The sequence below is a fragment of the Centrocercus urophasianus genome, unplaced genomic scaffold, assembly GCF_019232065.1.
Source record: "Centrocercus urophasianus isolate 14NV4802_14NV808 unplaced genomic scaffold, USGS_Curo_1.0 seq_10, whole genome shotgun sequence".
Classification (NCBI taxonomy): domain Eukaryota; kingdom Metazoa; phylum Chordata; class Aves; order Galliformes; family Phasianidae; genus Centrocercus; species Centrocercus urophasianus.
The window spans coordinates 25610109-25631172 of NW_024884142.1; the positions used below are offsets into that span (position 1 = coordinate 25610109).

The following is a 21064-nucleotide window of genomic DNA, read 5'->3' on the forward strand; positions in this document are numbered from 1 at the left end:
TCTCTGTGCATGTTGTGAAGTGAAATGATGAAATTATCTGTCTGTATTGAGAATTAAAAACCAACATACATTATTTCAGTTTAAGCAGTACTCACAAGCAGGTATTTTTCTGAGACAGCTCCACAGAGTTTATGTTTCAGAATAGTTTGCTCTCTGAAAAGGTCTGATTAATCTGTATACAGTATGTGATTAGAAATAACAGGGTCCACTTTCTCAACCATACTAATGAGTAGTAATTACTGTGTACCTCCACAGAACACTTAGGATGTTATCACCAAGATGATGCAACACAAACCTGACATATCTGCACAGCACTGGAATCTTTACAAATAAAACTCATTCCGTTTTAATCTTTTTTTTTTTTACCAACTCTGATTTTTTAATGCTTTTCTGAATGATTTCCAATTTGTGATTTGTATGATAAGTTGAAATGTAATAAAGAGAAGCAGCACTAATCTTTTTGATGCAGTCTATCTAGAGCTGTTAAGAAAAAGAAAACAGGCATGTCAGATCTGCTAGTTTTGGCAGCAAAGGAATTTGTGTCCCCACTGTCCTGAGTAAATTGACATGCTTCTCTGGTTATAGATCATTATTTTGCTGCAGACTTACAGTTTATGTATGCTAACAGTTCATCTACCACATCAAAATCCTACTGAAGTGAGCGGATAAATGCTTAGCCCAGTTGGAGCCTCCCATAAATGTGAGACAAATGCCAAACATTGCATGTTGTTAGTATTTGAGTTGTTTTCACAAGATTATTGGCAAACACAGTGAGAACTTCAAAGATAGGAACAAATTTATCCATTAACAGGGATAGGATATGATTTTGACACTAATTGACCTAAACGTTTTGATCATGTTATTGAGATAAGAAGTGAACCAGTCTGAAAAAATCACTTTATCCCACTGCCAGAAGATACACTCCCTTAAAACAGAATAAAATATTTGAGCTGCATCATTTCAGCTGAGCATTCCATGTTCACTGGTATTTAAGAGGAACCCTACATTCTTCACCTGTGTTACAAAGATAGTGACCTCCAACAGAGGAGCAAGAAAATAGGTAAGGGGTGAAAAGCAGTATAAGCTGTATCTATGAGACCTTGCCTGTAAGAGTACTTAATTACTTAAAATGGTGATTTGGAGTGGCAGTTACGACACTTTTACATCCTTGTGTAACATCAGCTATATTTCCCCTGCAATACTATTGATTACCCACTTAGTTCTTTTTGAATGTTTCTACTTTTCTTAAAAATCATTTTCTTTTCTGTTTTGTGTCCATCTAAGTTTGTTGTATTTTACTTCTGTTCCAACTCCACCCATTCACTTCCAGTTTTGCTAATATTTTATTTACTACCTTCTTAAGGTCACCAGTAAGGATGAGAATTGGTCAGAATGCAATCTCTGTGGCATAATAATACATTGTTTGGATCTATTGACAATTCAGAGGGTGGAGCACTAATGATTGGCTGCTTAAGTAAATTCTGAATCCTATTTCTTCCAGTCATGAGGGGGCTCTACATTCCAGTACAAATATATTATTATTTATGCAATGATGACAATAACTACATTTGCATGCTTATAACAGTATCTTTCACATGCAGATCTACTGTAATTAAAAATACATTATTATAATAACTTTTCATAGATAAGAAAGAGGAGAGAAAGCAAAGCCCAGAGATTTAGCAAAATGTCAGTTAGATAGTCAGATAGAAGACTCGTAAAGAAAAGGCAAGGAAAAAAGAAGTCTTTCATCAGCTTGGTTTTTATAATATTGTTGAGGGATGCTGGGAAAGGAGGCAGTTGGCAAGTCACACGTGGCATAGATATGGACAGATCCTTGCTTCTGAGGGCCAGAGCAAGTGTTCTGATCTGCTGGATTTACAGTGTCTGAAGGTCTGATCCTGTTTCAGTTTGTTGGACATTATTTGTACCTCCCAAAGAGCCTTGCTGTGCTTTCATCCACACTGCTCTCCTAACTCTCTTGGTCTACTCTTTTCTAGCAGATGATGTCTGGAAGAACAATTCACCCACTGCATTATTTATCCTCCCCCATTTTTTTCTTCTGATGTTAAATATCATAATTTTGGTGGGCTTGTAGGAGCAGTGTATGAATCTAGTGTGATATGAGTGATATGAACTGAAATCTTTGTTAAAGATTTAAAGACGCTCCAGTTCACAGAATCACAGAATCAAAAATTTAGGTTATCTGAATCTACATTTTGCTATCACTTTTTCAGGACAGGTTAATATTATACGTGGTATCTATTTTTGTTTTCACTGTCTGTGGCAAAGGAGTCATTAAAGGAGTCTTCTAACAACTATAATTGTGTCTATAGCTATTCAATCTGTAGATGTGGTAGTTTAACACTGGTAGGTAGCTGAATTCTACCATGTTGTCCTCCATGTTCTGAAAATTTCCAACATATGCACACACACACACACAAGCTTGTTTTCTTCTGTTCTTTTTACACAGTCTTTCAACAGAACCTGTGGATCCAGCATGACCCAAAGCTCAGAACCTGCACAATAATTATTCACCCTATTTCTCAATTTTGTTCTTTTCCAGTTACTTCCAGCCCACATGAATCTGTAATTCAGTCTAGTCAAATATGAAGTAAGCTGCTCAACAGCACCAGCTGGATCTGATGAAACAGACATGCACAGATGGATATTATCCTCCCACTGAAGGTACCACAACTCACATATCATCACTGATTTCCTGTGTGGCCTCATACTTTATATTAGACATATAGAACAAAATATAGAAGAACTCCACTTGAAAAGTCATCCAAGGAAGATTAATAATTATCTAGTATCCAGATGAGTAATCACCTAATATTTGTTGTAGCTAGTGACAACCTGTAGAAATGGATATATTAATAGCTCTATAATTATCATTGTTTGAAGTGAGTATGTGTAATAATGCACTTTTTCTCAGAGATTATTGCAGCCAGTGATTACCAAATAAATTCTCAAACACGAAAGTACTTAAAGTGCTGGAACTGCTATCAGGATCTCAGGGATCGAGGTCTCAGTGTCTTTTGAGCATCCTGTATGACATGAGATACACTGTTCATTTTCCCATGTCCTAGTTTTCTAGTATAAGTTGTGGATAATAACTCTCAGCTTTACATAGGTGTTGTAAACAAAATCTCGGATATTTCAAGGTCCTCTCATGCAATGGCAATGCGTAGAAAAGCATCTGGAAATGAACTGTCTTTGACAGGATAAGAATGCACATTTTGCTTGTGTAGCAATTAATTACTGCAATGAACAGGCTGCCTTTTTATTTCCAAGAGAAGTAAGTGAAGATCTGGAAGTAGGCAAGAAACTGAATTAAAGCCATTCCACCTTTAGCTTAAAAACAAGACACAGTGAAAAAGTATAAGTATATCCATGAAGGCAGAAGGCTAGTAACAAATTACGTTAGAAGATGCAGCAGAGGACAGGATAAGGAGAAGCAAGCAGTTTAGAAAGAGTTCGCTTTGCCTTATTTAATTGATAGTGAGTTTTGCACTTAGATCAAAAAAAGTGTGGACATTTCCTCAACAATCAAGACAGATGATCAAGTATTCTTCCTGAATGTCCCTTACTGCATCTGCAGATTGGGAAGATGTAGGATTAGGAAGCCTTCCCTGCAATGGCTGCAGGTGGTCTGATGGTTGGTGACCCTGCACACAGCAGGGGGTTGAAACTAGGTGATCTTTGACGTCCTTTTCAACCCAGGCCATTCTATGATTCTACGATCGCTGGCCTTTTAGATAGCTCAAAGGAAGTTAATTAACTCTGCTCTTCCAGTTTTTATGTTCTTAACAGTAGCCAAAAACTTAATGCTAGCAGTTATTTGAAACTGCAATAACAAACAATTAAACATTGCACCACCAAATGAATAAAGATATGTCGGAAATTAATTAATTTACTATAAAAGCAGTATAATTAACCCCATCTTCAACATGGCTCTTGCTTGTGCAATGGCTGTTTCCAGGCAAGTAGCAAAGGTTTACATCCAGATTAACTTGTTTGGTAGAGTATTGTTTGACCAGGTCTTAAGGAACAAAACAAAGAGAAGAACAAAGAAAGATAAAGTGCAAAAAATGGAAGAACAAAAAATTAGAACTTATATAAGGTGTAAGAAGTCTAATCAGAAATATTTATCTGATTCCCAGGAAGCAGGTGCTTTGAAGAAACAAAACTGGAATAAACTGTGGAAGATAAGACCCATATTTTCCAAGCAATAAAGAATGCTGAACAATTCTTGAACACCATGGATGTCTCTCCTCAGACATATGGATTCACATAGTTCAAGGTGGAAAGGACCATTGGATTATCCAGACTGATCTCTTCTTAGCACAGCTTAGAAATTTTTACGCAGTAGCCCTGAATATTGACCTGAACAAGTTATGCTTAAACATTCATATATACATCTTACTACAATAATTCTCTTGGAGATGCCAAAAGCAGAATGAATGTGTTTCATTCCAGATCTTTTCCAACTCTTTCTCTATTTCTCAGCTTTTTGTCCACTCTCGTGCCTCCTTCTTCTCTGCTACAGTCACCTCCCAAATACAGAACCCCCCTCTAATTTCTTTTTCTCCATTGTGTCCAGTTTTGATAAGTCTGTATTCAAGTTCTGCTATTTATGGTACCATTACCTAAGAGATCTCACATGTGACCTTATCTCTAACACAGCTATGTACATGGTTTTGGTCATGTAGGACCATTCTTCACAGAAGGTTCCCTTTCAAAATATTCCCCTTCGGATATCTGTGAAGAATCGGGAAAGGGTGGCAGAAGACCTGTGTGGATGAGCAAGGAGCTCATGCACAAACTCAAAGGAAAGAAGAAGGCCCATGAAATGTGGAAAAAGGGTCTGACTACTTGGGAAGAATACAGGAATGTTGTCAGGGTCTGCAGGGATGCGACAAGGAAGGCTAAAGCCTGCCTGGAATTAAATCTGGCAAAGGGGATAAAAGATAATAAAAAAGGTTTTTTCAAGTACATTAACAGTAAAAGGAAGACTAGGGAGAATGTGGCTCCCCTGCTAAGTGACGGGGGTGTTCTGGTAACGGGGGATGCTGAGAAAGCGGAGATACTGAATGCCTTCTTTGCTTCTGTTTTCAGTGAAAAAGCTCCCCCTCGGGAATCTGAGACCCTGGAGGTTAGTGAGAGGATCTTGGGAATGGAAGACCTCCCTTCGGTCAGGGAAGAGGTGGTCCGAGAGCGCCTAGGCAACACCAATGTTCACAAATCCATGGGACCCGATGGGATTCATCCACGGGTGCTGAGGGAGCTGTCAGAGGTGATTGCTGAACCGCTTTCTGTCATCTTTGAGAAGTCTTGGAGGACGGGGGAGGTGCCTGAAGACTGGAAGATAGCCAACGTCACCCCGGTCTTCAAAGTAGGCAAGAAGGAAGACCCAGGCAATTATAGGCCAGTCAGCCTCACCTCTGTCCCTGGAAAGGTGATGGAACAGCTTGTATTGGATGTCATCTCCAGACAACTGGAAGAAGAGGAGGTTATCAGGAGTAGTCAGCACGGGTTCACAAGGGGGAGGTCGTGCTTGACCAACCTGGTAGCCTTCTATGATGTTGTCTCTGGCTGGGTGGATAGGGGGAAAGCAGTGGATGTAGTCTACCTTGATTTCAGCAAGGCATTTGATACCGTCCCCCACGACATCCTTATAACAAAGCTGAGGAAATGTGGGATAGATGAGTGGACAGTGAGGTGGGTTGAGAACTGGCTGACTGGCAGAGCACAGAGGGTCGTTGTTGGTGGTGCAGAGTCCGGTTGGAGACCTGTAAGCAGTGGTGTTCCTCAGGGGTCTGTACTGGGTCCGGTCTTGTTCAACATCTTCATCAATGACCTTGATGAGGGGATAATGGCCACCCTCAGCAAGTTTGCTGATGATACGAAGTTGGGAGGATTGGCTGACACGCCTGAAGGCTGTGTTGCCATTCAGCAAGACCTGGATAGGCTGGAGAGCTGGGCAGAAAAAAACCGGATGAGGTTTAACAAAAGCAAGTGTAGAGTCTTGCATCTGGGGAGGAATAATTCCATGCACCAGTACAGGTTGGGGGATGACCTGCTGGAGGGGAGCTCTGCGGAGAGGGACCTGGGTGTCCTGGTGGACGACAGGTTGGCCATGAGCCAGCAGTGTGCCCTTGTGGCCAAGAGGGCCAATGGCTTGGGTGCATTAAAAAGAGCGTGTCCAGCAGGTCGAAGGAGGTGATCCTCCCCCTCTACTCTGCCCTGGTAAGACCTCATCTGGAGTACTGCGTCCAGTTCTGGGCTCCCCAGTACAAAAAAGACAAGGATCTCTTGGAAAGAGTCCAGCGGAGGGCCACGAAGATGGTGAAGGGCCTGGAGCATCTCTCCTACAAGGAAAGGCTGAGTGAACTGGGTCTGTTCAGCCTTGAGAAAAGGAGACTGAGAGGGGACCTGATCCAGGTCTATAAATATCTAAGGTGTGGGGGGCAAAATGGCGAGGCCAGACTGTTTTCAGTGGTGAGTGGAGACAGGACAAGGGGAAACGGCCGGAAACTGCAGCATAGGAAGTTCCGCACAAATGTGCGCAAGAACTTCTTCACAGTGAGGTGACGGAGCACTGGAACAGGCTGCCCAGGGAGGTGGTGGAGTCTCCTTCTCTGGAGATGTTCAAGACCTGCCTGGATGCCTACCTGTGCGACCTGGTGTAGGGAACCTGCTTTGGCAGGGGGGTTGGACTCGATGATCTCTGGAGGTCCCTTCCAACCCCTACAATTCTGTGATTTTTTATTTCTTACATAATTTCCCTGTAAGCAAGTATTACTCAAAATATGGCACAATTAGAACCAGACCCTGGAGTATTCTTCTGAAATGAACAGCACAAAAAATTCTTACTAACTCTTCCTTCTAGGGAGCTGTTGATTGAATCCATTTCTAAATTGGTCACATTTTACATACAAACTGGTACCTATCAGACAACACACAGAAGCCAGGCACAATGGTTCTTATTGTTTTAGTGATCAAACATGTCTATCAGTAGGGAAAAAATGATTATTCACTAAGTCCAGTCACAAAGCATGAATCAGATGTGTAAATGAACAATTATGGAATAAAATCCATTGATGTAAATAACGATACTGTTCTCTCTTCCTCTCATTATTAAAACAAATAAAACCAATAAATTACAGATAAAGTTTGAAGTAGCCAGTAATGAAAACTAGTATGTCACAGAGATATAACAGCTAGGATGAATGTGAATATTAGACACCTGGTGGTTATTCTTGCTGCTAAAAATCTTTTGTTTAGCAACTACTTATTTCCAGAACAGCTTCTCAGTTGTTTAGTCAACTCCACCATCTAGAATGTTTGTCTCTTCTTGCGGACATATGTACGTTGTAGCAATGCAGAGGACTGGTTTGCGTGCTCTTAATAAATAAAGACTTTCAGTAAATAAATACTCATCAGAGCTCTCTCCAAATGCACTTTTAACCAAGTCAGGTACACTGAATGTCTGTCATTAGCTGTAAACAATAAGCTACCACCTCTACCGTCAGGTTGGATATTTGAGAAAGGTTCTTTGTCAGAGGGTGTTCAGGCCCTGGAACAGGCTCACCAAGGCAGGGGCCATGGCAGTAACCCTGCTCAAGTTCAAGAAGCATTTGGACAACATTCTCAGACATAGGGTTTGAATTTTGGGTAGTCCTGTGTGGAGCCAGGAGTTGAACTTGATGTTTCTTGTAGGTCCATCCAAATTCGGTTGGAATTGGATTCTATGATTCTTAACTTTAGATCAGCCCTTCACAGCAGAGACACTGATTATCAAATACCTGCTCAAGAGGATGCATTGGTTACTGACAAATTTTCAACTGGAAGACAACCTTTTTCACATAAACATATCAGAAAACATCATAATGTGATATATAAAGATTTTATTAACATTTGAAAAATTCTTTGTTATTCGTTTGTGTATTTGTCACGCTTGGATTTGCAATAGGGACATTCAAAATAATCCAAAATCTTACCATATGATCAATTATTAAAAATAATGAAATAGGATTCACCTGGTGCAACTCTTTACAAAAAACTGACTTCTTTTCTTTTGTCAGCCATTTTTTTCATCACATCCTTGTTTTTCTGATTATCATGTCACTGCTGTCATTCAAACTGGAATCACCTTTAGGTGTAGACTTCAATTGGTATACTTCTTAAATTCCTTATACATCTATGATTTTAAAATGAATAACAAGCATAAATAAGCAGTTAAGTAATGGTTCTGCCAGCAATCCAAACATCACACATTTTATAATTCACTGTAGGGTACTACATGGAAGCTTCTTTATATTTTTTTCTACTGGTATTACAGCCTTACAATCTTTCTTTCCTTGATCTTCTCCTGTCTTTGACATTTCTTCCCCCTCTCCCAGAGGTCAACACATCTTCATTCTAATATTTGCTTCAGCTTTGCTAAGATTCTTTCTACAAAGCATTCTAAGTTCTACAGAACTCAAATGACCTGCCCTAGAATGATGCATCTCTCATCTCCTTAAGAACCAATCAAAACTCCTGCCAATAGAATACTATGAACTTGAGTAAAAACAGATCCAGACTGGATTCATGTGACTTAAGCCATGTCTTTCAGTTGTCACAAGGTTCAGATTCTAGTGCAATATCAGAGCTCCAAAACAACCACACCATCTCTAAATCCATCAAAGATGTATAAATACAACGAGTAATGTAGTGGAAGCTTTGCACACAGAGGGTCGTGAAGCACTGGAACAGGTTGCTCAAGGAGGTTGTGGATGCCCCATCCCTGGAGGCATTCAAAGCCAGGATGGATGTGGCTCTGGGCAGCCTGGTCTGCTGGTTGGTGACCCTGCCACATAGCAGGGGGTTGAAACTAGATGATCATTGTGGTCCTTTTCAACACAGGCCATTCTATGATTCTGTGATTCTCAGTACTTGGAGAAAAACAGGCACGCCCATAGGATGATCCAGTACATTCTAAAATAGGTGTTTGGACTTCATTTCTTTTTTCTCTCTTTGCTTTCAGTGCCAAATGAGCTTATATTGCTATGTAGGACAAGATACTTGTGTTTTATATGAGTACAAGATGACTGAGTTTAATTCCAATTAAAACCTTGTTTGAGTATTATCAACACCACACGTGTTCTCTAAGGAAAGTAATGTTAAGCAGCAAGTTATTAAATTAACATTTTTATATATATATATATATATATATATATGTATATGTATATATCTATATCTATCTATCTATCTATATATAGATATATATATATATACGCTGCAGGGAAACACCCCCGGGGCGGGTAACGGCCCCACCACGATCCCGCTCCCTTATTGCGCCTGCGCATAGCCTCCCCCCCCTCCTTCACGATCACCAATAGAGAAGTCGCTAAGGATCTGTGACTGCTGTGGGGGCGGTACCACCGTGCCTCTCCTCCAATAGAAAGGCGGGTTCCCGATGTTTTTTTGTTTTTTTTTTTAACTCTCTTAGCCAATCAGCGCTGGCCTTGGGTGGGGGGGCATTTTCAAACTGGGAGAGGTACGCGGCCTAGTTTAGTCCGCCCCGTGCGCGGCCTGGTCCCGGTCCGAGCTGGCGGCGGTGAGTGCGGAGCCGCGGTGAGTGCGGAGTCTGGCGCGGTGTTTCCGGCCGTGGGGTTCCGGGTGCCCGATCGAAGCAGGCTGTGGGCCTTGGGCCGCTTGCAGCCGGGCTGGCTTCCCGCCGGCCCCGCCCTCGGCTCCGTGCCGCGGGTAGGGTGCGGGTGCTGCCCCGTGGGCTGGGGGAGCGGGGTCTGTGCGGGTGGCGGTGGGGCTGGCGGGGCTGCCGCAGGTAGTGGGGAGGCACGAGGGTAGAGCTGGGCGGGGATGCCCGGGGCCTCCTAGGAGCATTGTAGCAGTCTGTGCCGGTAGTTGGGCGAATGTGGAGGGGCCTGTGGGCTAGGACGGAAAAAAAGAGACGGATCTTGATGTGTGCTCAGTTCAATTCCGGGTGGTGCAGGTGAGAACGCCGCGGCTCCTCCTCCTGAGGCACTATCCTGGGTTGTGCCAGGTGTCCGGTTGCTGCTGAGCTGCATCTTTGCGCCTTTAGAACCGAAAGCCTCGGTGCCTTTGTTGCTGCTCGGTTCTCCCCTGCCTGTTGGGAGCTCTCGCACACCATGCAAGTTGCAGGTTGGTTGTGCTGCAGCAGCTCACCTGCATCACTGGTGCTGAGCCTTTTCCCGGCTGGCACTGGCCTTTATCTTCCTGAATCCTTTTGTGTTTTGTAGCCAACAATTTCTGTATTTCCTACTTGGAGTTAATATAGCTAATTCTTTGAGTGGTGATTTTTTTCTGGAGGTTGGGTTTCTCTTTCAAGAAATCATGATTTAGGTTTTAGTGTTTATAGGTGAATAGGAACAATTATATACATATGTATATTCTCTTACATTTGTGGAGAAGCTTAGTTACTGTGTTTCACTGTGCTTCTGCTGGTGAGGCCCCACCTTGAGTACTGCTTTCAGTTTTGGGCCTCTCACTGCAAGTAAGACATCGGGGCCCTGGAGTATGCCTAAAGAAAGAGCAATAAAGCTGGTGGGGGGCTTAGAACACAGGTTTTTTGGGGAGCAGTTGAGGGAGCTGGGATTGTTTAGTCTGGAGAAGAGGATGCTTGGGGGAGACCCTATCACTCTCTACAATTAAGTGAGGGGAGGTTGTGGTGTGGAGGAGGTCAGCCTCTTCTCCCATGTGAGTAACAATAGGGCAGGAGGTAAGGGGCTTAAGCAGTGCCAGGAGAGGTTCAGGTTGGATATGAGGAAACAATTCTCAGAGTGGTAGTGCATTGGAGCAGGCTGCTTAATGAAATGGTGGAGTCACCATCCCTGGAGATGTTCAAGAGAAGGGTAGATACTGAGGTGTATGGTTTAGTCGCCATGGTGGTGATGTGTTGATGGTTGAACTAAATAGATTATCTTGGTGGTCTCTTCCAACCTTAATGAATCTATGATTCTGTTTTGGTGAAAATAATGGCTAGACTTGGTGGCTACACTTGGGAATAGGCTAGAAGCAAGTTATTGGGTTTATCTAGTTGGATAGCTTACAAAATCTTGTAACAGTTATTGTAATCAGGGAATCATGCGGGATGTGAAGGGAGCTGAAGCTGGGGAGGATTTGTAAGGTAATGCAACTTGTTGGATAACAGGTTTTGTTCCACGAGCAGTTACCTGCTTTCTAGGAAGAACGCCTTTTAAAATCTGTCCAGGCTAACAAAAGTTACAGAATTTCTTTTGTATTCCTGTCATTGCAATTTGTTCTTCTGACTTAAACCTAAAAAATGGCTTTTTTTTTTTTAATTAAGCAAGCTCTCTGCTTTCATGACTTCTCCCATTTGTTTAATAAAAACTTGGTGGTTTGTAAACTTGACTGTTCCTTCAAAGTTGTAATAAAGACTGGTTTCTGCTGCAGTACCTGTGGACTAAGTGGATATATGACAGAATGCCGGGCATTTCTAATGATTTGCCATGTGTTGGTACATGCTTCTGTTCTTCTTTGCCTTAAACACAAATGGTAAAGGCTTGAGGAGCGGGACTTTTATGTACTTACATAGTAGATTCTAACATTCATAAAAGGTCTGTATTATTACTGTTGTGCTTAAGCAGTGTTGATATAACTGCACTTATAAAGGATTGTAGTATAGTATTGCTCTGCTTTCTGTAATGGTGACAATTTTCTGTCCTACCAACAAGCATGTGCTTGAGCAGTCAGCAAATTTGGAATATTAAAGAGAGTACAAGAAAAATATAATGCAAATGCTGTAGAAGATAAAGGTTATGTTCTGTTTTACCTTCTTTATCTCCAGGGGCTGGAGCTCCATCCCTACAAAGACAAGCTGAGGGAGCTGGGCTTGTTCAGCCTGGAGAAAAGTAGGCTGCAGGGTGACCTCATTGCAGCCTTTCAGTACCTAAAGGGAGCCTACAAACAGGAGGGGAATCAACTCTTTGAAAGGGTTGATAATAAAGGACAAAGGGAAATGGTTTTAAGTTGAGGGAGGGGAGATTTAGGTTGGATGTCAGGGGAAATTCTTTACTATGAGGGTGGTGAGGTGCTGGAACAGGCTGCCCAGACAGGTTGTGGGTACCCCATCCCTGGAGGTGTTCAAGGCCAGGTTGGATGGGGTCCTGGGCAGCCTGGTCTGGTATTAAATGTGGAGGTTGGTGGCCTTGCATGTGGCAGGGGCGTTGGAGATTCGTGATCCTTGAGGTCCCTTCCAACCCTGGCCATTCTGTGATTCTTGTTTGTGTGTAATTTCCCTGCCTGTAGGGAAGGCAAGATAGCTTAAACATAAGGGGAAAAAGTGCTAGAAAAACAACAAAAAAGTTCCTGATTTGGTGATGTTGGTGGCATTTTTCCTCTTCTGCACAAAAGATCTAACTTTGTTATTCACTGTGTAGTATATTTGTAGAAACTTCAATTGGGTCATTGGAACAGAGCTAGACATATGTTTTATGTAATAGCTCTCATCATAGTAGTCTGGAAGCATAAGAAAAGTCTAGGTAATGGAGTGGCATAAGTGTCTTCTAGTAAACTGACTTATTTCCTTTTTTATAGGAAAAGTGCCAGGCAGGCTCTTGGGCATTTGCTTAAAATTTTGGCTGCCTTCTGCACTTTCTTGGATAAGCAGATGTATTTTAGTAGATTCCAGAAGCAGGAAGAGTATGTCTTTTTTTAAGTATTATTTAACAACAAAAAAACTTCATACTTTATTGAAGTTTCCATCTGTGGAAAAACTGCATCTTGATTTGTTGAGAAACATTGCATGACATTGCAAATCCATCATTCCAAGTCTGATTGCCATTATTCTCTTTATTATCAATAAGTTTTATTGGTTCTATTGCACATGGGAGCCTGTCTAACAGACGTGACCACTTCATGCTTTTACAATTGAATGTATGTATAATTGCATGTTGATGTTTTAACTTCGCTGCCTTGTCAAATTTTGAAGATGCTTCACAAATTCATGGCAGATACTTTTTTTGAAAGTAATGTAGCAGGTTTAGCCATTGTGATGCTCTGAGTACTTGCTTGTGACTGGACTTTGGCATGAGTGAAAGAGTAGTTGTGACTCATGACAATGCACAGATGATTATGCTCTCAAGGTGTTTTTCATCTATACATTTCATACGCAGCAGATGCTTCTGGAAGTGTTTGCATGTTGTCCACAAGTAATTCTTGAGCTTTTTTTTTTTTTTTTTTGTGCTGATTAGTACTGTTAGTAATTAGGAACAGTTTTATTGGTTTGTTTTAATGAAAACTCAGTTTTTGTGATGGTATGAGTATGCAGGAAGCTTACAGTATGTATTGATACCTGTGTACTTCTGAATATCTAATCATTCAATTTTTGATACTCAGGAACTTCTTCAGGATGAAGGACTGCATTTCTTGCCATTGCTGGATTCTTGGGATCATCTGAAGTAACCTGACCCTCATCCACTTCAACTTTTTGACAAAGCATATCAGTTCTTCAGAAGTTTTCTCCATATTGCACACATTGAATCTTTGTCAGTTAAGAAGCTACGTACCAGAAATGTAAGTTTGGCAGCTGACTTAAAGTCAGGTTTATGTAGAAAATTACTGGTTTTTTGTCTGCTACTAATGACAGCTTGTCACTAGAAAAATAAAACCTTAGTGTGGATGAGGAAAACAGAAATAGTGTTTAAAAAAAAATCTGTCTAGGAATCATTAACAATTATAGTTTTAATGAAAAATAGTAGTACTGGAACATATGACATTTCTTTTTATGTTCTTGCTGTTTAAAGTTGTCTAAGGCTTAGCATCTGGAAGTTGACTTCATCCGTACTCTTAATGGGTACAGCTCAAGGACTGATCTTTAAGAATGTTCTCAACTGTAAATAGGAGATCTGGAGTGAAAAATTATGTATTAATTTAGGGCAAAACTACAACAGGCACCAAAATCTTGTCAATAAGGAAATGATCTTTTTATTAAATAAAGGTAATTAAGTGTCATGTTTGGAATGGCATGTAAACAGCCTTTGCTACAGTAATCACCTCTCATTTTTAGCAGTGTGATTCCTAAAAGATGGGATTGTTTATAGAGGCTATCTCAAAACTTCTCCTCTATGTACTCTGGGGAGGAATGTGTGGTGAAGTACTTTTTTTTTTTTTTTTTAATATGTTTTTATTAAATGTATTTCTCTTGTGAAGAGAAATGGGGGGGGGGAAGTTCTCCTCTCATCTCACTGAAAAATTGCTTTTCAGGTAGCACTGACTGATACGTTGTCTCTAGTTTTCATAGTCCTTTCTGTGTAGTTCTTGATTACATCTCTGGGGGTTATGTTTACTTCTGCTTAATTCCACTGAAAGTACTTATTTTTCTTAAGAAAGGAAGGAATCATTTGCGGAACTTAGTGGAACTTTTGCTATTCTACAAGGATGTTGTAAGGTGAATGTCTTTAGCACTTAACACACTTTGTCAGGCTAAATCTTGGGCTTTGCGTAGTAGGTTCAAAATGTTTCTAAAATAACCTTTTTATGTAGATTGGAGTGTGCTTTACATTCTTGATAGCTATTTCTAGTGCAGAAAGGATATAAGTTACAGCAGCTTCTGCTGTATAAAGAAGTTCTGTAAGCATGGCGAACTTTCTGGTTGATGGTCTCTAGGAAGAGCTGAGTCTGCTGCTTTCAAAGAAGTGCGAACTTCGGATGATAACTGCTCTAAAAATTAATCTTGAGACTCCTGAAAAAGAGTGAAAAGCTTATCTTCTAGTAAGTGGGATTTGGAGGTGGATAGATGAACTTTTTCTTATTCCATTCTGTTGCTTCTCTGTAATTAATCTAAAATAGATCTTAATTCTCCCTTCAAGCAACTTTTCATCGACTTATACCTAAACGCAAACATTCTGTAATATTTATTACAAGCAATGCTATATAGTAATTTGTTGCTTATTTTCTGGTTCACCTTTATTCACTACATTCACTGTTTGTGTAATATCTTAGAATTATTTTGAAGTGAGGCCTAGGATGTAAAATTTTGCAGCAGGAAAAAGTAATGTAGACTAAAATGAGATGTTTCAAAGCATTTGGTTTAGAAGCTCAGTAATATAAACAAATGCTGCTTGTTTTTCAATTAGTGCTACTTTAAGGAAGAATTTTGTTAAAATTGAGGCATAACCAACCCAAATATACAGATATTTTTGAGTGTCTCACTACCCACCTGTATATCTGTATTAAAAAAAAAAAATTATCTTGGCCATGGAGGGAAGAAATAAGGCTGAAAGATGAGTCGTGACTACAACATGGTTACTACCTCTACTGTAAGTTATACCTGTTATGGAAATGGAGAAAAATGAGAATTGTTGAAACTCCTATTTCAGAGTATCAAACTTTCTGTGTAAAACATGTTTACACTTGGTGGAGTTGTGGTAGGGCTGAGGCATGTTAAGTGGAGCCTAACTCATCCATACAGGTGTCATCAAATGAAGTCTCTCCTTCCTTCCTTTCCTCTTTCTTTTCCATGTGATGAGACAGTGAAGCCAGAACACCAAGGTAATAATGAATAATATAAAAATATGTATATATTATAAATCCTATCCCTATTTTTAAAGTGAGATTAATTTTTTGTGGAGTTTATCTCTGAGCCAGGTCACCATGAAGTCTGACAAGTCCTTGTTCTATTACTGTTTGTTTGAGAGGTGTGGCAGAATGTGTGGCTAGAAGCAGAAATTCCTAGTGATGCAAAACTATGGATTTAGGTTGTAGGTTAATAAAATAATCCTATATGTTCAGGTACTACTTCTCTTGGACAGTTAAGGCACTTTATTGGGAAGGGCGACTGTGATGCATGGACTAACATCTGGGCAGACCAGTGAAGTGTATTGAATGCTTTTGTTCGTTCAGGTTGACTTTTATGAAGTTTACTTGTGTGACTAAATTAACCAAGTCTTGTTAGACTTGTTATTTAATGTAAGTCTCAATTTGAAAAATGTAAGTGAGGGACTCACCTGTGTTGATTCCAGTTAATGCCAGTTACAACTGGGCTCTTCAGTAACTTCCCTGGTTTCACCTTCTGTCTGTAGATGGAGGAAGAGGAGGATCTAAGTGAAAGAGGATTGCCACGAATTGCTTCAATCATGAGTAGGGTTAGAGACTTGAAAAACAAATACAAAAATGAAGACAATATCACAGATGAACTGAACTGTACTAAAATATCAGCTGATACAACAGGTATGTGTTTGTAATTTCTTTCAGGTATGCAACTGAAGGAAAAAGAACTATTAACTATTTTAAACTAGTAACTATTTTAAAGTGTAGTGTTTCTCAAGTATTAGAGACCATGAGGTACATTTAATCTCCTTACTTAAAAAAAAAAAAAAAAAATAAAAAAAAAAATTTGATGGAGGGGGAGAAACAAAACAAAAGCTCCATAAGTCTAGTATTGCATGAAAACTTTTTCTTCTATTTGTATTGGCTACGTTTTATTCTGCTGTGTTATTTTTCTGTCAGATAACTCTGGAACTGTTAATCGAATAATGATGACAACAAATAATCCGGAAGATTGGCTGTGTTTTTTGCTTCGGCTGGAGAAAAAGGGTGTTCCTCAGATGGACCTTAGTATACTGAATAGACTCATTGGTCGCTACAGTCAAGCAGTAACTGCACTACCTGCAGAAAAGCACAGTGAGGACGAGAACTATGCTCGCATCCTTGTGAGATTTGCAGAGCTGAAAGCGTAAGTACAAATTTTCAGTTTCCAGTACAAGAAATTTCATCAATGGCTTCTGGATTTTCATGGTGGTAAAATAGTATGGTGTGTTCTTGTTAGCAGCTCCTTGAAATTGAGCAGCTTTGGGTGCTCTATAGTGCTTGCATCTGTTGTATTTGCTAATGAAAAGTGATTCTTCAGAGAAATTTGATGTAGAGATGTTGGTGATCTTTCTGGACAATATATGTGAAGTTCATGGGGGAAAACAGTGTGAGACACCTCTTTCTAATTTCAGATTTACACTGTAGCTCAGAAGTTATAAGAAGGAAATCTGATGTAGAACTTTAAAGAAGATCACAGTTTAGCAAAGATTAAACTGTATACACTCAGTTCAGGATTATTTCTTTGTTGACTCCTATAAGTGTTCTATTGTGGCTGTATGGTAGACAGCTTGCTATTATTGAATTCATCCAGCCAAACTCCAGTGGTCTCCAATTGCCTGTTCTCCCTTCACCCTTACTCTGAAAGGCACATCCCAGCTATAATAAATACACCTTTAGGGTTGGAAGAATGATTCTGTATTTTTAAAATATCATTCTATACTTTCACAACTTACAAAGTGAGTTCTGTTTGTAGTTGACTGCTTTGATTAGTGCAAATTTGAACTGTGATTATTCAGGTATTTTCAGACCTATTTTAGGGCAAGATTATGATTTTTTGTAAGAAGTTCTATTGGCACTCTAAGTACTGTGAAATTGAAGATATTTTTGAAGAGCTGCATTTCAATGTCACGGTAATCTTTAACAGTAGAAGTCTCAGTGCATATAGCTAGTATCACTTTGTTCATTATACCCCTCTTAGAACAACTCTAGCAGGTGTTTTGGTCTTAGTCGACTTCTTTTTCTGTACTGTCATCTCCATGGGTTTTGTTGCATTGGTTTTTACTTCCATTGTGTGGTTTTAGTTATTGGTTGAATCTGCTGCTGGTAAACAATCAGGAGTGAATAACATCCTGCTGTGAATACATGGCATCCTGAAGATGGAAGTGGTTTCTTTTAAAGTGTTGGAGTAAAATATAGATCAGAAATACCTTCTATTTCTAAAGATATGGAAAGATCTTTCTTGATGGTCACTTGTTTTTCAAGATTTTTCAAGGTTTTGTATGATGCTTTTTTGTTCCACACAAACTTCAGGAAAAACTGAAGTTTCTCCTCCCCACATATTCAAAATCAAATATCTTCAATGTAGTAATTGCTCCCTATTTTCCTTTCTTATCCCTCCATCCTGTTTTGCAGCCTCTTAGTGTAGAAGTGGATGCAGTTAGAGAAAGGTCCCCATTATCTGGTGTCAGCATGCAGCTTGGAAGGTGTTGATGAGTACTCTGGGGGGGAAAAACAGCTATGTGTTCTTTATTACTATTGATGCTATTCCTCAAAATGAGCACCCAGTCTTTTTTCATATTTGAGCACGTTTTTCTGTTTGGAAAGGGTCAGTTTAATTTGTTTCAATTACTAGATATCTTTTAAAGACTCTTTGCTTATATGTACTTCATGAACGATTCATTCATGATTCTGAAAAAAAGAATGTAGAGTGTTAGTATGTGTTTGGTTCCATGCTTTGTAACTAGTGGTATGCTGTCTTTACAGTCTTCAAGATCCAGAGGAGGCACGAGACCAATTTCATCTGGCCAGACTGAACTGCAAGAAATTTGCTTTTGTGCATGTGGCTTTTGCACAGTTTGAGCTATCACAAGGTATGTAAAAGATGGTGTTTGTTGCTGTCTTGTGTTGCTCTAGGTTCTTTTAGACCTCTGCTGTTACATTTTGCAAGGAAACTGATAGGTATTGTCAGAAAATGAGATAACTGGATCTTGTTTTGATTTAAATTTAATTAGTGTCTTCATTTCTGATACCATTACATGCAGATATTACTAGTTTTTTCCTTTTTAGAAAAAAAACTTTGAAACAAGGTGAAAATTAGCTGTTTTAAAGCTTTGACTTTATTGACAAATTTGAGGCTCTTAGTGGTGTGAAAACTGATGATGATTATCAAATCTAGGTGATAATATTCCTTTAGATACTTCAAACTTGTGAGGAAGACCATCTTTCCAAAAAGCAACTGTAGATCTTTGTATTTTGTTTAACAAAACATTGAACTGTAAATGTGATCTGGTTGATACACGTTTTCCTGTTGCTCAAGTTTTTAAGTGGCTTGACTGCTTTTGTTTCCTGTTTTGCTGTTGAAAGTTGGTATTGGGACAGTGGAGATGAATGATATCTTCTGTTGCTTAATACTAGTAGTAAGCTAACTTCATTCACACTGTCATGGAAGTCATATTCCCATCAAGTCAGGGAGTAGGAGTTAGTTTTGTCAGTGTTTAAAATAGAATGGTACTCTGTCAAGTTTACTGCAGTGGTTTAGGCAAGCCATTTTGACACAGTGATAACATTTCTAAAAAAGAAATGGAAGAATAATGGATGAAAAAAATGAAGAAATAGTGGAGGTTGTGGATGCCCCACCCTGGATGCACTCAAGGCCAGGCTGGATGTGGCTCTGGGCAGCCTGGTCTAGTGGTTGGCATACCTGCCCATGGCAGGGGGTTGAAACTAGGTGATCATTGTGGTCCTTTTCAACTCAACTCTGTGATTCAATGATGTGAATCTAATATTTGAACTGTCTGTCTCCAGTAGGATTAGTTGCACTGAGAGCAGGTTTCTTGAAAATAGTTTATGCTGTTGCTGGGTGTACTGGATCTGCCTTGAGTGGAGGTTTTTCGTCATAGGTGCTGGCTTTTTAGGTTTGTGTATTTTTGTTAACAATGCTGATAACACACCGACGTTTTAGCTGCTGTTGAATACCATTTGCTCAATCTCAAGGCTTTTGCTCTCATTCTGCTTCTGACCACACTGAGTGTGCTGGCTGTGAGCAAAAGGACAGTTGATTCAATCTGACAGAAGGAATGTTCTATGGAAGATAATAGAATGTTTAAAAGTAAAAACCAGGGGTAGCCTTTTCATGGTAGTTGCTTGGGAACTGGCAGGACACCAATCTGCTGGCAAGGATTTGGGGATTGCTTTGTGTGACTTATTAGTCTTATTCCCTACTTTTTCTTTTTTTTATTAGGCACTATCTTGACCTATGAGTTGCTTTTGTTGTTGTGGTTTTTTTTTTTTCTTTTTTTGGTTTTTGTTTTTTTTTGCTTTTGCTCTTCTAGCTCTCCCTTGCCCTTTTGGGGCAACGAGAGAGTGAATGACTGGTGAAAGCTTCATTGCTGGCCAAGACCAATTCACGGCACTCAGAAAAGATCTTGATGTTTTAAATGATTTCAGGATTTATACCTCTTCAGTTTCTAGATGACTTAGATATTTGAAGTATGTCCAATAAATTGAACCGTTTCATATGAACCAATGAGTAAATACTAATTTCCTGTATTTCTGTTTCTTTTTTTTTCTTGATTCCAATGTCCCATTTGTAATGGGACAGGAGAGGCCATGGAATTTTTCCTCAGAAAATGCTTGCCACAAAATAACTGGGGAAGAATACTGAGTCGAGTATTTATTTTCTACAAAGCTGGGAGGAGAGGACAAATCTTAAATCTCTGATTTTAAATTCCATATTTTTTCAGATTAGTCAGTTGTGTGACCAGCCATTGCTTGTTATTTTGAGCTTTATAAACAGTATTTAAACTGATTACATACAATGTTCACAAGACAAATTATTGGTTAATTAAGGTGATAAACTGATAGTACTGCAATAGTAAAGATACTGGTAAATACTTATTGCAAGTGTAAAACCCACTGTATAACTTAATTAAAATGTAGAAATGTTACAAGCGATTACTAATAACTATATTTCATCCTTCTGTCACAATCACTCATGAACTTAGTAACCCCACAGTTAAGAGATATGCTCGTGCAATCGTGGTTTTTTTTCCTTTTTACTTTGACAGCAGTCAGCACGAAATGAAATCCTAATCCCAAAGGAATTTACTTTTTGGCTTTGTCTTATCTCTTGTGTGGTTTCTGATTTGTATCTGTTACCTTTGATCAGGTTGATATGATGTTTGGTTATCTCCCTGCTTGGTGCTTCAAACAGGATTGGAGTAGCATGTGGATGCTACATAGTTAAAGAGTGCTGCTGCATTTCAGTGAGCTTGTCCAGTTATGACCAAAGGAAAGGGGAAGATTCACATGCTCTGGTACCTCCTCAGCAAGGTCGTTTCGGCAGTGCGTTGGCAGTTTGGTTCTGAAGGAATCTCTTTCCTTTTGCATTAGGATGAAAAATTATACTTTCACTTCTTTTGAGTGAAATTGTGAGACAAAACTTAAATGAAAATTTTGAAACAATGTTTGACCATGATATTGA

At 39.6% G+C, this 21064-nt stretch overlaps 1 protein-coding gene across 2 annotated transcripts in view; it reads left to right on the forward strand.

Moving 5' to 3' along the window:
- Positions 1–9539: 9539 nt before the first annotated feature.
- Positions 9540–21064, forward strand: part of TTK (TTK protein kinase) — a 36249-nt gene continuing 24724 nt past the window's right edge. For both annotated transcript variants that reach the window (XM_042828760.1, XM_042828769.1), the window contains exons 1-5: positions 9540–9624; positions 13390–13566; positions 16074–16221; positions 16501–16726; positions 18346–18452. In XM_042828760.1, the coding sequence (XP_042684694.1) occupies positions 16074–16221; positions 16501–16726; positions 18346–18452 (481 nt within the window). In that variant the 5' untranslated portion in view covers positions 9540–9624; positions 13390–13566. The remainder of the gene's footprint in view (positions 9625–13389; positions 13567–16073; positions 16222–16500; positions 16727–18345; positions 18453–21064) is intronic.